The 19,512-nt window shown below is 36.4% G+C and overlaps 1 protein-coding gene across 1 annotated transcript in view; it reads right to left on the reverse strand.

Moving 5' to 3' along the window:
* Positions 1–1,365: 1,365 nt before the first annotated feature.
* Positions 1,366–19,512, reverse strand: part of LOC121387855 (potassium voltage-gated channel subfamily H member 8-like) — a 246,029-nt gene continuing 227,882 nt past the window's right edge. Inside the window, exons 13-15 of the mRNA XM_041519084.1 lie at positions 17,749–17,811; positions 4,234–4,406; positions 1,366–2,682 (exon numbers count right to left, since the gene is read on the reverse strand). Of these exons, the coding sequence (XP_041375018.1) occupies positions 1,868–2,682; positions 4,234–4,406; positions 17,749–17,811 (1,051 nt within the window). The 3' untranslated portion in view covers positions 1,366–1,867. The remainder of the gene's footprint in view (positions 2,683–4,233; positions 4,407–17,748; positions 17,812–19,512) is intronic.

A 19,512-nucleotide genomic window follows, 5' to 3' on the forward strand; every position in this document is an offset into this window, starting at 1 on the left:
GCATTCTGTCACATTAAAAAAAGCATCTCTAAACTCTAATTCATAAATAAATATACAAGTTTTGTATTGTTATGGTAAAACTAAAAGTTATTTGTATTTACTGTACTTTAACAAATGATTTAAAGAGTATGTTTATTATGTCGGGCTTATGTCACATGACCTATATTTTTGGTCAGTGACCGAAAATATAGAGATTTATCTAGTCATCATATCTTGCCAATGTATACAGTGATTGCGTGATAAAATCCCATATTACATCCCTGTACTTCATACAGCCATTACAATGCTAATAGTGACTGAAATTCAGTCTACAATGGAGCAATATCAGCTTCATAGCAAGTCTCTATCTCACAGAGATGAAGACACTGCTCTTTGATTCTCGCTCAAAGACTGGGCATCTCCCAATGGTTGGTTATCTCCCTTTGCTCTTAACTCCCTTTAATCAGTCATTGCCAATTGGGGTGGGAGTTAGCTCAGTCGGTTGAGTGCTCGCATAAGGTGCTTACGTCGCAGCATCGAATTACCTCAATCGATCCATTCAACTGATTGGGTTTTTTCTTGTTCCAACCAGTGCACCACAACTGGACAAAGGCTGTGGTATGTGCTTTCCTGTCTGTGGGAAAGTGCATATAAAAGATCCCTTGCTGCATTAGGAAAACTGTAGCGGGTTTCCTCCGATGACTACGTGTCAGAATTTCCAAATGTTTGACATCCAATAACTGATGATTAATTAATCAATGTGCTCTAGTGGTGTCATTAAACAAAACAAACGTCGGTCTACAATACCAAGTGTTCCCTTATTTCTTTCTTTCAGTATACTAACCTCCATCACAAATGGAGCAATATCAGCTTAACAGCAAGTCTCTATCTCACAGAGACAAAGACACTGCTCTTTGATTCTCGCTGGGCCTTTCCCAATGGTTGGTTATCTCCCTTTGTTCTTAACTCCCTTTGATCAGTCATCTCCTATTAATCATTTATCTCCCTTTGATCAGTTATCTCTCTTTGAAAGAGACTCTCATGTACAAGGGTAGGGTTTCAGGGATTGAACCCACCACCACCCTGCTCCAGTAAATTTTCTTTTTTCTTCAATAAAGCATATTAACTTTGCTCACCACAGTCTAGACTACCCCCTGCAAAAAGTCCTGCACATGTACCCATTATCTCCCTTCTATTGGCCCATTGGGCTATTTCTTGTTCCAGCCAGTGCACCACGACTGGTATATCAAAGGCTGTGGTATGTACTACCTTGCCTGTGGGATGGTGCATATAACAGATCCCTTGCTGCTAATCGAAAAGAGTAGTCCATGAAGTGGCAATAGCGGGTTTCCTCTCTCAATATCTGTGTGGTCCTTAACCATATGTCTGATGCCATACAACCGTAAATAAAATGTGTTGAGTGCATCGTTAAATAAAACATTCTTCTTTCCTTTCCTTCTATGGGTTATCTCCCTTTTACAGATCATCTCCCTTTGATGAGTTACTTCCCTTAGATCAGTCATTTCCCTTTAGTTACCACCATATCAGACTGATCACATTACTTTTTCATACTAGAAAACATGTTTGGTTAATTACTGATTATGCTAATTAATTATTCTATGAACTGTTATGGTAGCAGACATTTTGCTCTATTATAGTTATGGAAAGAAATCCTCTAAATGCACAATCAATGTTACTACATTTGATGGAAAATGGTTAGCGGGGCAGGGGTGAAGGGGCGGGGGGGTGGGGGGCTTTTGTTTGGGGTGAAAAGTAAAAATATGCACACTTACATGATTATCGTTCAATGAATACTGGCTTTTAAAAGCTTCATAAACTTTGTGCTAAAAAACAAATACCATGGAGTAATAAAACGGTTAATGAAATATCACAGCTCTGTAATTTCCAGAATGACATCGTGGCACGAATCAACATTGTCCCCAAACTGCGCCGCCTCCTCCTCCTCATCGTCGTCGTGGCAACAGTCTCTATTCTTGCCCTCCTCCATCTCGTGTAGGTGAACCACATCATCGTGGTGGTGGTGGTGGTCTGACAACAGTGGCTGGGACGAGCACTCGTTCAGTTCTGGCGTTATGGGGAGACTCTGAGGCGACTTCTGGTCTGACAGCAACAGACTCCCAGATGTCGAAGATGGCGGAATGCTTCTAATGCCCGGCATACACTCATTGAATCGGTCTGTCTTGTACAGGTGAGTATCGGGGATGGTCAGGCTGAGTCTGTGTCTGGGTGGTGACGTCGGCCGCGCTGGGAACGAATCTCCTCCACAGTATGTATTCCTGTTCATCCTCAGCGACCCGTGCGAATGCAACGACACGCTGTCGCCACTAGGTGGCGCCGATGTGGCACCGGTACCGAAATAGGCTCTTGACAGCGGGTCGCTGGCGCAGCTGTGGATGCTCTGGTGGGATCCGGTGGTGTTGTTCACAGACTCGAAGTCGGGAGAATGTCCGAAGTAGAACTGCGGCCGTCCGAAGGAAATGTTGGGCGACGCGGGCGACTCGGAATTGTTGGTGAGAGATGAGAAGACCTTGAGGATCTGCTCCATATTGTGACTGATCGACTTCATCTCGGAGACCAGCGAGTCCATGCGGTGTTCCAGCTGGTCCACGCTGGCCCGCGTCGACTCAACCTCAACCTGCAGACTGTGGACCAGAACCGTCTCCTCAGACTTCTGGTTAGACGCTGAAACAAAGGAAAGGAATGTCTGTGTATTGACCTTAACCTCAACCTCAACCTGCAAACTGTGTGTACACTGAAACAAAGGAAAGGAATGTATTCATTGACCTCAACCTGCAGACTGTGTAGACACTGAAACAAAGAAAAGGAATGTCTGTTTATTGACCTCAACCTGCAGACTGTGTACACTGGAACAAAGGAAAGGAATGTCTGTTTATTGACCTCAACCTGCAGACTGTGTAGACACTGGAACAAAGGAAAGGAATGTGTTTATTGACCTCAACCTGCAGACTGTGTAGACACTGGAACAAAGGAAAGGAATGTGTTTATTGACCTCAACCTGCAGACTGGACCAGAACCGTCTCCTCAGACTTCTGGTTAGACACTAGAACAAAGGAAAGGAATGTCTGTTTATTGACCTCAACCTCAACCTGCAGACTGTGTAGACACTGGAACAAAGGTAAGGAATGTGTTTATTGACCTCAACCTGCAGACTGTGTAGACACTGAAACAAAGGAAAGGAATGTGTTTATTGACCTCAACCTGCAGACTGTGTAGACACTGGAACAAAGGAAAGGAATGTGTTTATTGACCTCAACCTGCAGACTGTGGACCAGAACTGTCTCCTCAGACTTCTGGTTAGACACTGGAACAAAGGAAAGGAATGTCTGTTTATTGACCTCAACCTCAACCTGCAGACTGTGTAGACACTGGAACAAAGGAAAGGAATGTGTTTATTGACCTCATCCTGCAGACTGTGGACCAGAACCGTCTCCTCAGACTTCTGGTTAGACACTGGAACAAAGGAAAGGAATGTCTGTTTATTGACCTCAACCTCAACCTCAACCTCAACCTCAGACTGTGAACCAGAACCGTCCTCAACACATTGTATTTACGGTTATATGGCATCAGACATATGGTTAAGTACCACACAGATATTAAGAGAGGAACCCGCTGTCACCACTTCATGGGTTACTCTTTTTGATTAGCAGCAAAGGATCTTTTATATGCACCATTCCACAGACAGGGTGGTACATACCCACGGCCTATGATATACCAATCGTGGTGCACTGACTAGAACGAGAAACAGCCGAATGGGCCCACCAACGGAGATCGATCCCACACCGACCGCACATCAAGCGAGCACCGTACCACTGGGCTACGTCTCGCCCCACGTCGTTAAATAAAACATTTCCCTCCTTCCTTCTCTCAGTATCTGTGTGGTCCTTAACCATATGTCCGATGCCATATAACCGTAAATTAAATGTGTTGAGTGCATCGTTAAATATTTACAACCCGCTGTCACCGCTTCATGGGCTACTCATTCCTATTAGCAGCAAGGGATCTTTTATATGCACCATCCCACAGACAGGGTGGTACATACCACGGCCTTTGATATACCAATCGTAGTGCACTGGCTGGAACAAGAAATAGCCCAATGGGCCCACCGATGGGGATCGATCCCAAACCGACCGCGCATCGAGCGAGCGCTGCACCACTGGGCTACGTCCTGCACCGCGTTGTTAAATAGAACATTTCCTTCCTTTCTTTGGTTACCGTGTGAGAGAGTTGGTGATGTCCGACAGGCTCGTAACTTGGTTGTCCTGATCGGTCTGGGAACTCGAGACCCTACGGACGACGTTCGCCGTAAGTCTGTGGTCACGGCCGGACGTTCCAGGGGCCGCGGAGGAGGGGGTGGGACTGGAACATCTTCTCTGGCAAACTCAGACCTGGAAACATACACATGTCCAGTTGAAAACCTGATACATTAGCGCTATATACAACGGTATGTAATACATTACATACAATGGTATATACAACAATGTACTGTGATATAACAATTATATACTATATTTACTGTGATATATAAAACATACCACACGTCCAGCTGAAAACCTAATACATAGTGCTATATACAAAGGTATGTAACACATTACATACAATGGTATATACAACAATGTACTGTGATATAACAATCATATACAATATTTATTGTGATATATAAAACATACCACACGTCCAGCTGAAAACCTAATACATAGTGCTATATACAACGGTATGTAACACATTACATACAATGGTATATACAACAATGTACAGTGATATAACAATCATATACAATATTTACTGTGATATATAAAACATACCACACGTCCAGCTGAAAACCTAATACATAGTGCTATATACAACGGTATGTAACACATTACATACAATGGTATATACAACAATGTACAGTGATATAACAATCATATACAATATTTATTGTGATATATAAAACATATATATATATATATATAAGTAAGTATAACTGGTAAAACAGTGATATATATATATATATATATATATAAGTATAGTATAACTCCTCTAAACCGGGTACCCTCGGGACCAAGAAAAAGGCCAGTTTTAAGAAAGTAAAGTAAAGTTTGTTTTATTTAACGATGCTACTAGAGCATGTTGATTTTTTATCTTATCATCGGCTATTGGACGTCAAACATATGGTCATTCTGACATTGTTTTTTAGAGGAAACCCGCTATCGCCACATAGGCTACTCTTTTATGACAAGCAGCAAGGGATCTTTTATTTGTGCTTCCCACAGGCAAGATAGCACAAACCATGGCCTTTGTTGAACCTGTTATGGATCATTGGTCTGTGCAAGTGGTTTACACCTACCCATTGAGCCTTGTGGAGCACTCACTCAGGGTTTGGAGTCGGTATCTGGATTAAAAATCCCATGCCTCGACTGGGATCTGAACCCAGTACCTACCAGCCTGTAGACCGATGGCCTAACCACGACGCCACCGAGGCCAGTCGGTTTTGAGAGGTTTCACTGTATACATAACATATTATAATGTAATACACCATATAAATGAACAATCCTCATCCATGGGCCTATTGGGCTATTCCTCCCTATTCCTAGGGATCTCTTTATATGCACCATCCCACAGACAGGATAGCACATACCACAGCCTTTGATGTACCAGTCGTGGTGCACTGGCTGGAACGAGAAATAGCCCAATGGGCCCACCGATGGGGATCAATCCTAGACTGACCGCACATCAGGAGTGTGTGTGCTTAACCATTGTGTTATGTCCTGCCCCTGAGCTGTGAAATTAATATGGGAGGGTTATCAACATTTGCAAAGTAGATTCAATGTTCTGTAATGAAACATTTATTCTTTGTAGTTCTATATCCTGAGAATATTTATTAAAATTTATGAAAATTGCCCACGGCTGCCTGTTACAGGCATCCCTGCTATGTAACACTTGTTTGTAAGTGTGTAATTTAGTGTAGGGCATGAAGCACACCTAAGTAAATTCAGTCTTAAAGGGACATACCCTAGTTTCAACCCGTGAAAATTAACATTAAGTTTAGTTAAAGGGACAGACCCTAGTTTCAGCCCGTGAAAATTAACACTAAGTTTAGTTAAAGGGACAGACCCTAGTTTCAACCCGTGAAAATTAACACTAAGTTTAGTTAAAGGGACAGACCCTAGTTTCAACCCATGAAAATTAACACTAAGTTTAGTTAAAGGGACAGACCCTAGTTTCAAACCGTGAAAATTAACACTAAGTTTAGTTAAAGGGACAGACCCTAGTTTCAACCCATGAAAATTATCACTAAGTTTAGTTAAAGGGACAGACCCTAGTTTCAAACCGTGAAAATTAACACTAAGTTTAGTTAAAGGGACAGACCCTAGTTTCAACCCATGAAAATTAACACTAAGTTTAGTTAAAGGGGCAGACCCTAGTTTCAGCCCATGAAAATTAACACTAAGTTTAGTTAAAGGGACAGACCCTAGTTTCAACCCGTGAAAATTAACATTAAGTTTAGTTAAAGGGACAGACCCTAGTTTCAAACCGTGAAAATTAACACTAAGTTTAGTTAAAGGGACAGACCCTAGTTTCAACCCATGAAAATTAACACTATGTTTAGTTAAAGGGACAGACCCTAGTTTCAAACCGTGAAAATTAACACTAAGTTTAGTTAAAGGGACAGACCCTAGTTTCAACCCATGAAAATTAACACTAAGTTTAGTTAAAGGGGCAGACCCTAGTTTCAACCCATGAAAATTAACACTAAGTTTAGTTAAAGGGACAGACCCTAGTTTCAGCCCATGAAAATTAACACTAAGTTTAGTTAAAGGGACAGACCCTAGTTTCAAACTGTGAAAATTAACACTAAGTTTAGTTAAAGGGACAGACCCTAGTTTCAACCCGTGAAAATTAACATTAAGTTTAGTTAAAGGGACAGACCCTAGTTTCAACCCGTGAAAATTAACATTAAGTTTAGTTGATCTACAAACCTGTAACACATTTAGATAAAGTTACAATTGAGTGAAACATAAGTCTGTGACTTTCAAATGGTGAAATACTCTCTAAAAATAGACTAAAACTTGACTCCATAACATTTTTAAAAACATTTGAAATGCATTTTGTGATATTACCAACAACAGGATGACCAAAAACACTTCGAATGTACGGAAATGGATAATCTAAACAATGAAATCTAATTAAAGTATTATTTCAGTTATCAAAAACGGTTATAATAGTAAAACATATGCGTTAGTGTTTAAAAGCTAGAGTATGTCCCTTTAAGAAAGAATAATGACAAGATATGCAATTAAATTCATGCCTCTGTTTATCATTGGTCACCATCATATTTTCATATTTTGTTATCATAAAAATTATTGGTTCGTTAATTGTACAGAGATGACTGTTATTTTAACATGTCTCTGAACTTAAAGAAGTTAAAGAACAAGAGTCTGAAGTATTTAAAAAAATTAATGTAAATAAGATTGAAGACTTTCTGTGATACAGTCATATGCCATGCCCATGGAGGAGGAGTGGGGGGGGGAGGGGGGGGCTGGGCCCCACGACCTGAGGCATAAAACATTTACTTTTTTGTCCTACAATATTAAAAAAAAAAAAAATCAAAATCAAAATGTGTTTGTGCCTCCTTTTCATTATAACATGAGTGTGTGAACACATGCATGCACACACATACACACACAAATGAACGCACACACACATACACACAAATGAACGCACACACACATACACACACAAATGAACGCACACACACATAGACAGACACACACACACACACAGAAAGAGACACACACACACACACACACACACACACACACACACACACACATGCATATACATGTACATACACACACATGCATGCATTTCACACACCATTCCTAAAGGCTTATATTTACTGGTACTATCGTGTTTTTACTTAGCAAATCTATAGAATTGGTTTTGGACACATAATATATTAAGTTCAATAACTCAGGTGAAATTTGCCTAATCCAACCCTATATACATATATATATATATATATACTAGCATACTTCATCGTACCCATGAATCCTGTGCACCATATCATGATACGCACATTATCATATCTTATGCAGACCGATGTAAATACAGATGATTTATACTCATACATAAACAATGAAGTCTATTCTACTGCATAAATAAAGGTAATAAGTAAACTGCAGGGGTATTACGGGTTAGAGAAATCATGGAAAGCCATAGAATTTGCAAATGTCATTTTCCACGCCTGGAAAGTCAAAGAAATTTGAGTTGCAAAATGAAACATGGTTGATAATTTCATTTCATTTATATTCATTTTCGTGCTTATATCCAATTAAGGTTCAAGCACACTGTCTTGGGCACACACCTCAGCTATCTGGGCCGTCTGTCCAAGACAGAGGGTTAGTGGTTAGTGGTTAGTGAGAGACAAGTCTACCACCTACCCACTGAGCAGTTAAAACTTGTTCTGGGTGGGAGCCAGTACCGGGCTGTGAACCCAGTACCCACCAGCCTTATGTCCGATGGCTTAACCACAACACTACCGATGCCAATATCGGGTTGTGAACCCTGTACCTACCAGCCTTATGTCCAATGGCTTAACCATGACACTACCGAGGCCAGTCCTTACGTCCAATAGCTTAACCACAACACCACTGAGGCCGGTAGGGTTGATAATGAATGTTGAGAAAATCCACAAGAAGATAATTGATAAAGTTAAAGTTTGTTTTGTTTAACGACACAACTAGAGCACATTGATTTTAATCATCAGCTGTTGCATGTCAATCATTTGGTAATACTGACACATAGTGTTAGAGAGGAAACCCGCAATGTTTTTCCATTAGTTGCAAGGGATCTTTTATGGGGGTCGATCACAGACTGACTGTGCATCAGGAGAGGACTTTACCAATGGGTTACATTTCGCCTCCATATCTTTTAAATGTCATGATAATCATGACATTTGGAAAGGACCATCACTTTAGTGTATGCTGTTGGGATATATGGGGTTAATCATTGTTAGAATATATGGGGTTAACTTTAAATTCATAGTTCCAGGGCCCGTGCTTATAAAACTTAAAGTCTAGACTTTAATAAAGTTCAGACTTTAACGTAATGCTATTTGAATGGCGTTGCCATGACGTTAAAGTCTGGACTTTATTCAAGTCTAGACTTTAATGTTTATATGCACGGGGCCAGTTCAAGGGTGTAAATTAAGCCATATAAAATAGTTTGTACTGGTCCAGCTGTGTGTAATGAACATATGGCATAAAGCACACCTAAGTAAATTCAATCTTAAGAAAGAATAATGACAAGATATGATACAATATGCAACTAAATCCATACCTCTCTACCGGCCTCGGTGGCGTAGTGGTTGAGCCATTGGTCTACAGGCTGGTAGGTACTGGGTTTGGATCCCAGTCGAGGCATGGGATTTTTAATTCAGATACCGACTCCAAACCCTGAGTGAGTGCTCTGCAAGGCTCAATGGGTAAGTGTAAACCACTTGCACCGACCAGTGATCCATAACTGGTTCAACAAAGGCCATGGTTTGTGCTATCCTGCCTGTGGGAAGCGCAAATAAAAGATCCCTTGCTGATAATCGGAAAGAGTAGCCCATTTAGTGGCGACAGCGGGTTTCCTCTCAAAATCTGTGTGGTCCTTAACCATATGTCTGACGCCATATAACCGTAAATAAAATGTGTTGAGTGCATCATTAAATAAAACATTTCTTTCTTCTTTTTTGTTAACCAGATGTACTAAATTTAAAAACAAATGTTATTCATTGAATGCCCCTGCATGTGCTGTAACCTCACCGTGGTGCAGGGGTGTAACATTCTCTTTGAGAGCCCCTGCGTGTGCTGTAACCTCACCGTGGTGCAGGGGTGTAACATTCTCTTTGAGAATGGCCAATACAGCACAAAATTGAAATTTTGAGTAAAATTCAGTATCTGTAAAATTCTGTGATATTTGTGTTTTTGCACAGTTCTTTACACTGTTTTTGTTTAAGTCTTCAATTTTTATATTGATGTTGATCATCACTTTATTTATTTGCATTACCATAGTTTGACACCCAATAGCCGATGTATTTTTCGTGTTGGGGTGTCGTTAAACATTCATTCATTCATTATTCATTGAATGTTAACCAAACAGCACTTTGTACTGTTAAATTAATAACAGTACTGGCAATTCATACTGTTACAAATCAAAATACTTTATATATAATTGAAGTAACTTTATTCTTTTAAATTAAAAATATCTAAAAAGACAACAATCTATTTGACAAGTTTTAAATTCAAGTAACAAAAGGAGGACACTCAGTCTGATGAGTATATTTGTATAGAGAATAATTATCATCTGCTACCTGAAAATTAAACAGATAATCTATTTCATAACAATGTTTTAATGAATAGATTTTAAATTTGCAATGAAACTAAGAATGTGGAATGAATACTGACAGAGGACAGAACATAGTAAAGAAAGAAAAAAGATAGGAAGAAATAGGGATAGATGCAGAGAGAGAGAGAGAGAGAGAGAGAGAGAGAGAGAGAGAGAGAGAGAGAGAGAGAGAGAGAGAGAGAGAGAGAGAGAGAGAGAGAGAGAGAGAGAGAGAGAGAGACAGACAGACAGACAGACAGAGAGAGAGAAAGAGAGACAGACAGACAGAGAGAGAGAAAGAGAGACAGACAGACACAGAGAGAGAAAGAGAGACAGACAGACAGAGAGAGAGAGAGAGAGAGAGAGAGAGAGAGAGAGAGAGAGAGAGACAGACAGACAGACAGACAGACAGACAGACAGACAGACAGACAGAGAGAGAGTATATTGATGAAGGAAATATTTAAGAAAACATTTTACTATAATGTTGGTCTTTGCATCAAAGCAAGAAAATGCTCAAAGTTTAAATAAAGCAGTGATGTTAATTAAATTATTATAATGGAGGCATTTCCATACATTCTAACATACACCTGGGAGTCTGTACTCCAGTTTAGACTTTAACTTCACTGTAATATTGCTACATTACTTTCATATGCTGCTGCAGCAATATAATAAAATAAATAATATATAAATAAAATACTACATTATACTCTACCATGTTTTTGTTTAATTACATATTCGTCATGAAAATCCTTGAAATAAAAACTTGAAAACTGTACTAGCAATGTGATGACCTGTTCCAATATATAAATAACTGCATAATAAATCTTTAAATGTTGCCCTTTATAGTTAAAGTTAAAGTTTGTTTTGTTTAACAACACCACTAGAGCACACTGATTTATTAATCATCAGCTACTGGCTGCCAAACACTGGTAGTCTTAGAAATGAAACCCACTATTTTTTTCCATTAGTAACAAGGGATCTTTTATATGCACCATCCCACAGACAGATATATTGTCAAAAAAGATTTCAGCTATAAAAGACAACTTTTTAATGTTTACTATGCCTGTTATTTGTGTATAGTAACAGTTTATTATAATGCTAATACTGTTTTGAGTTTTTCATTCCACAGATTTTCACAAATCATATGTAATAAGCAAAACCAAGGTGGAATATCAATACTTCGAAATTATTCACCTCAGCCTTGTAGTATATTTGTATAAAGAAGATTTCATGCAGTTGGTATGAGTACATGCAAGCTTGTAAAAGGTCTAGATATAAAACTTTTTCAAAATTTGTTGACCATTTTAAAAACATATTTTCACCCTTTATATGAAGTGCAGTAGGCAAATATAATTATATACAAAGTAAATGAATGAATGAATGTTTAACGACACCCCAGCACGAAAAATACATCGGCTATTGGGTGTCAAACTATGGTAAATTATATACAACTGCAAATTGGACTTGTTTATGGCAAAAAAAAAATCATTTTAGCTATAATCTAACTTGATTTTGACATATAATAGTAACTAAAGTAATATATCAGAGAATATTTCATTCAGTATCACATTACAATTTGCTACACAAATTTCAGATATCACTATACAATTTTAAAACATTGAACAGTAGTTAAATTTTTAATAAATTTTTAATTGACCAGAAATGTTGTAATCAAAATTTAAAAAACAAAATGTTCTCTGAATATATAGTGGTTAATTTAAGACATTCTAAAATATGAAAATCATTAAGTCCCTCAAACAGTTATATGTATTATAATATGTTATATTTGATAGCACGATGCAGTTATCCTTCTACAGAAGGGTGGCATGCTTTGATATGTTATTATCGACAGAAGTCTATAACCAGTGGCAAATCCAGAAAATCCATTGGGGGGGGGGGGGGGGGGGCAGCAATGGCAGCCAATGGCCACAAATTTTCCCGAAGTGATTCCTCAATAATAAATTTTTTTTATAAAAAAAAACTTTTGCAAAATTTAGTGCCCCCCTCCCCTAGACCCACCACTGATAACTCAAGTCATAAATGCAGACAACAAAGGGACCAAGCTGTAAGATGCAACAACATGCAGCAAACAGCAGATATATAAAACTGTAGTCTAGATGGACAGGTCATTCCATGTAGAAATGTGATATTTTAATTTACATGTGCCTTATATGACACAGTAAAGTGACATATGACAGAAGCGTGATGCTATATATATATTTAAAAAAACCTGCAAATGTGTGGCATACACAAGATATGATGTCATACTACTGTATGTGTGACATATATACCATAGAGATGTGATGTTGCATGTGTGGCATATAACAGATATGTAATATGACAATAATACTGATTGTATGTGACATGTATATGACAGGCATAATTTCAAAATAATATTGCATTGTGGCATATAAATACAACAGAAGTGATGTTATAATAATGTGCCACATACAAAAGGTATGTGATATTATAATTTCTATTATAATTTCTGCTTGTGTGGCATATTATGACAAATATGATGTAAAGACAATATTGCACTGACATACAACAGACATGATGTCATACAACTATTGCATATCTGACATATAAATGAAGTGTGATATGATAATATGTTATATATATATTTTTTTTATTAATAATGTGTTAATGTGTTTGTAAAATACAACAGAGATGAGATTCCCTGTGTGACATGATGTTTCAGATGTGCCATATCAGTATAATATTGCAGTAATGATATATCAGTATAATATTGCAGATATGATATATCAGTATAATATTGCAGATATGATATATCAGTATAATATTGCAGATGTACCATATTAGTATATTGCAGATATGAAAAATCAGTATAATATTGCAGATATGATATATCAGTATAGTATTGCATATGACATATCAATATAATATTGCAGATATGACATATCAGTATAATATTGCAGATATGACATATCAATATAATATTGCAGATATGACATATCAATATAATATTGCAGATATATCAGCATAATATTGAGGATATGATATATCAGTATAATATTGCAGATATGACATATCAATATAATATTGCAGATATGATATATCAGTATAATATTGCAGATATGACATATCAGTGTAATACTGCAGATATGATATATCAGTATAATACTGCAGATATGACATATCAGTGTAATACTGCAGATATGATATATCAGTATAATACTGCAGATATGATATATCAGTGTAATACTGCAGATATGATATATCAGTATAATACTGCAGATATGATATATCAGTGTAATACTGCAGATATGATATATCAGTATAATACTGCAGATATGATATATCAGTGTAATACTGCAGATATGATATATCAGTATAATACTGCAGATATGATATATCAGTGTAATACTGCAGATATGACATATCAGTATAATACTGCAGATATGACATATCAGTGTAATACTGCAGATATGACATATCAGTATAATACTGCAGATATGACATATCAGTGTAATACTGCAGATATGACATATCAGTATAATACTGCAGATATGACATATCAGTGTAATACTGCAGATATGACATATCAGTATAATACTGCAGATATGATATATCAGTGTAATACTGCAGATATGATATATCAGTATAATACTGCAGATATGATATATCAGTGTAATACTGCAGATATGATATATCACTATAATACGGCAGATATGATATATCAGTATAATACTGCAGATATGATATACAGTCAAATCCGCTTATTTGGATGTGCCTCGTGCAACAAAAATATATTCAAATAAGCGGCATATTCAATAAACCGAAGGTACAGTTTCGACATACGATATACCCAATTAAGACCTCGTTGATTTATGCAAACCCTAATTACGATTCTCCCAATTTGGGCCTCATGACATGTGGAATTTTCGTCAAAAACCGGTAAGTATTTTGTGTTAATAAAATACCGATTCCAAGTTCCATATTGTGACTCTGTTGCCATTATCAAGTTTGTCTATAAACTTGATAAATATCAGTTAATGCCGTACGCCTATAAGCAGAAGTGACTAAACATCTAATGACCCAGATAAGCTGACACAGTCATAATTAAAAGGCCGTTATTAACTTCTTGTAATTAATACATTATTAACTTCTTTGTACATTTGTAATATGACAAGACCCCACCCCAACCACCCAATATAATCTTGAATAAGTAGTCATACTGCAGATATGACATATCAGTAACTGATTTGACAGGTAAACTAGACTGGCCAAAGTCAAATAAGTGAAAGGCCGTTATTCATGTAACAGAAGGAAAAACACAAACACAAACGCTAATATTGGGCCCGATATTGGAATGTCTTTTTGTCTGGCAACGGAAAACCATTCTGATAAGGCCTTCTCCACATTGGCTGCTTTTCCTGTTCTCTGTCTTTTTCGTTCTGGGTTAGCATTGGCTAGATACTGGGCACATATCTCGTCGTATAGCTAAATCGTTTCATTTGATATGACTTGTCATATTTATAGCAGTGATAATACTGCAGATATGACAATAATCACCATATCCTCACATTGTGAGCTAAGGAAAAATACTGCAAAAGATCCCGCTAAAAATGACACTAGTAGCAAACGTTTTGTTTGTTACTGTCACCGACAATTCATAGAGAAAAATATCTGACAAGTGTTTATTTATGGACATACACTCTTCAAAAGTGGCCGACATGAGATAAGGGATGCCTGCTTACGAAACTGCCGCCAGGTGGGAATACCGACTTTGATCCTTGATTGTCCTGCATTGTCATTGGGTCACATTTGAGATAATCTCAGAGTTCATGGATAATTATGACGAGTCATCCGAAATAATTTAAGAAACAAGAAAACAAGTTTGTTGTAAGTCTTTTTCCTTTTTTTAAACAATGAAATTAAATAAAATTAAAAGTATTCATTTTTGCATGTACGATAGTATGGTATTACGTACGATCATAAATTAAAAAAAAACACATCAAGTAACACAAACTTTCCTATGTTTTACGTGCAATTGCCATTCGGCAAGGATAATTTTATATTCAAATATCCGAAAACACGTTAAAAAACACATCCAATTAACCGTTGGATTTTGTATTGTCATAATGGCAAATGGTTCCGTGCAGGACAAACATATTCAAATATCCGAAATATTCAATAATCCGACATCCAATTAAGTGGATTTGACTGTATCACTATAATACTGCAGATATGATATATCAGTATAATATTGCAGATATGATATATCACTATAATACTGCAGATATGATATATCAGTATAATATTGCAGATATGATATATCAGTATAATACTGCAGATATGATATATCAGTATACTATTGCAGATATGATATATCAGTATACTATTGCAGATATGATATATCAGTATAATACTGCAGATATGATATATCAGTATAATACTGCAGATATGATATATCAGTATAATACTGCAGATATGATATATCAGTATAATACTGCAGATATGATATATCAGTATAATACTGCAGATATGATATATCAGTATACTACTGCAGATATGATATATCAGTATACTACTGCAGATATGATATATCAGTATACTACTGCAGATATGATATATCAGTATACTACTGTAGATATGATATATCAGTATACTATTGCAGATATGATATATCAGTATAATACTGTAGATATGACATATCAGTATACTATTGCAGATATGATATATCAGTATACTATTGCAGATATGATATATCAGTATAATACTGCAGATATGATATATCAGTATAATACTGCAGGTAAGACATACAGGTATCAGTATAATACTGCAGATATGACATATCAGTATAATACTGCAGATATGACATATCAGTATAATACTGCAGATATGATATATCAGTATAATACTGCAGATATGATATATCAGTATAATACTGCAGATATGATATATCAGTATAATACTGCAGATATGATATATCAGTATAATACTGCAGATATGATATATCAGTATACTATTGCAGATATGATATATCAGTATACTATTGCAGATATGATATATCAGTATACTACTGTAGATATGACATATCAGTATACTATTGCAGATATGATATATCAGTATACTATTGCAGATATGACATATCAGTATAATACTGCAGATATGATATATCAGTATACTATTGCAGATATGATATATCAGTATAATACTGCAGATATGATATATCAGTATACTATTGCAGATATGATATATCAGTATAATACTGCAGATATGATATATCAGTATAATACTGCAGATATGATATATCAGTATACTATTGCAGATATGATATATCAGTATAATACTGCAGATATGATATATCAGTATAATACGGCAGATATGATATATCAGTATAATACTGCAGATATGATATATCAGTATAATACTGCAGATATGATATATCAGTATAATACTGCAGATATGATATATCAGTATAATACGGCAGATATGATATATCAGTATACTACTGCAGATATGATATATCAGTATACTACGGGAGATATGATATATCAGTATACTACTGCAGATATGATATATCAGTATACTACTGCAGATATGATATATCAGTGATAATACTGCAGATATGATATATCAGTATAATACTGCAGGTGAGACATATCAGTATAATATTGCAGGTGGGACATATACCAGATGCGATGCCATAATAATAATAATGAAGGTAGAACATACAACAAAGAAATGAGGTCACATTGTGCACTGGCTGGAACGTGAAACAGCCCAATGGGCCCACCGAGCAAGTGCTTTAACCACTGGGCTATGTCCTGCCCCACATATATAAGATGTTGTAATGATGTTGCGTATATACTACATAGACAGAGATTTCTCATGCCATAATATTGTTGACGTTTGCCAATTATGCATAGAGCAAATATCTGATAGTATAATGTATAGTGTTGCATAAGTGCCATGTGTCAACTATATTTATATTGGTTATTAGGTGATTTTGTTGTTTTGTTATTGTACTCTATATTTAATCATTTCATCTGTCATCATGGAACTTCTAACAGTATGTGCCAAAAATTAATACAATTTTTGTTTTATCAATTTCACCAACCATAAGTAGTTAAAACATTCTTTAAGATGTTACATGTAAATATATGTAAAGTATTAAATTTTTTGCTTCAAGTTTTAAACCCACCACCTGGTTTGAATGCTATTAAAAGCTTTTTTCAGAATTGTTTCTCTGTTCTTCTTTTTTACTTTCCTAATTACTGCTAAAAACATAAAAGCAATATAGAAATTAAATGAAAATGTATACATGTGAAGAAAGTAATGAGAAATAAATATGTAAATAAAGTAATGAATATATTATGTAAATGAAGTATCATGTGATAGTGATACCTGTTTTCATTGGCCGGGGAGAACCACTTGCCTAGCTTAGTGTCGCAGAAAGACCGGCGTAATCTGGTAACATCAAACACGGAGTGAAGAGAACTCAGTACAACACATCTCAATACAGTAGTACTGAACAGTATAGCAGTAGAAAAGAGTATGACAGTATAACAGTAGAAAAAGAGTATAACAGCACTGACAGTATAACAGTACTGACAGTATAACAGTAGAAAAGAGTATAACAGTACAAAACAGTATAACTGATAACATCAAACAGATTTGAAGAGGACACAGTACAACACATCTCAATACAGTTGTATTGAGCAGTATCACAGTACGAGACAGTATAACAGTACTGACAGTATAACAATACAAGACAGTATAACAGAACAAGACAACAGGATGGTACCATAGAATAAAACAGCACTGGACAGTATAGCTGTACCAGACAGTATAAAATAACTAAACAATATAATAATAGTATTAGATGGTATAACAGTACAAACAGACAGTACAACTTAGAACGACATTAAAACAATACACTCAAACACAGTGAGACATGCAAGGTGAATACAATATTAATACAGTACAACATTTACACAATAATGTATATACCCAAAACCCATCACAGTGTTAAAGGTATACCACAAAACACCATGTTTTCCCTTTAACACCGTGTTTCCTCGGCAACAGGCTGATCTACCTAAAACAATATTCCATTAATAACATGAAACCCTGGGCTTATTAAGCATCTAACAAAGTGCCACCACGACTGGTATATCAAAGGCCGTGGTATGTGCTATCCTGTCTGTGGGGTTATGCATATAAAAGATCCCTTGCTACTAATGGGAAACATGAAGTGGGTTTCCTCTCTAAGGCTGTATGTTAAAATTACCAAACGTTTGACATCCAATAGCCAATGGTTAATAAATCAGTGTGCTCTAGTGGTATTAGTAAACAAAACAAACTTTAACTAACACAGTGCCATTTAATTTAAAGGCATAAAGCAAAGGTAGACATTTATTCCATTTAGCAGTCTTTAGCGTCATACGATGGAGGTGGGGAGACAAAATAATAGGAAAAAGTTAATGTTTGTTTTGTTTAACGACACCACTAGAGCACATTGATTTATGACTCATCAACTACTGGATGTCAAAGATATGATAATTATGACACGTAGTCATCACAGAAAAACCTGCTCCATTGTTTTCCATTAGTAGAAAGGGATCTTTTATTATCCCTTTTCCACAGACAGAATAGCACATGCCGTCACTGGCAGATCTAGGGAGGTGCACACCCCATTTTATTTTTGACAGTACTGTATAACTTAGTAATAAACCCTGATGAAATTTAACTCTCTAACATTTTACAACCGAAACCTTTTCAAATTCCTTTAACATTTTAAACCCACCCTTTTCAAATTCATGCCTCTACCCATGCAGGTTTCATGGTATTTTATCTACACACAACACTAAACAGAAATTTGTCACAACACACAACATGCCACATTCACAAACAACAGAAATTAAAGTCATACTTGGTTTGTTATTTGTTAACATGCAAGAAATCAAACTAATTAAACAATAATTAATCTGCTGATGGACCCTGTAGTTACAACACATATTGTGTGAGATACAAGCCTGTACAGCTACCTGTTGTGTACAAACTGCTACAGCTAAGAAGCTAACTGGTTAGTAGGAACTCCGTACCTAATATTGTCTTTGATGTAAAGTGAACCTTTGGTTTTCAGTACGTCTACAGTATGCAAACCAA

The sequence above is a fragment of the Gigantopelta aegis genome, chromosome 13, assembly GCF_016097555.1.
Source record: "Gigantopelta aegis isolate Gae_Host chromosome 13, Gae_host_genome, whole genome shotgun sequence".
Taxonomy (NCBI): Eukaryota; Metazoa; Mollusca; class Gastropoda; order Neomphalida; family Peltospiridae; genus Gigantopelta; species Gigantopelta aegis.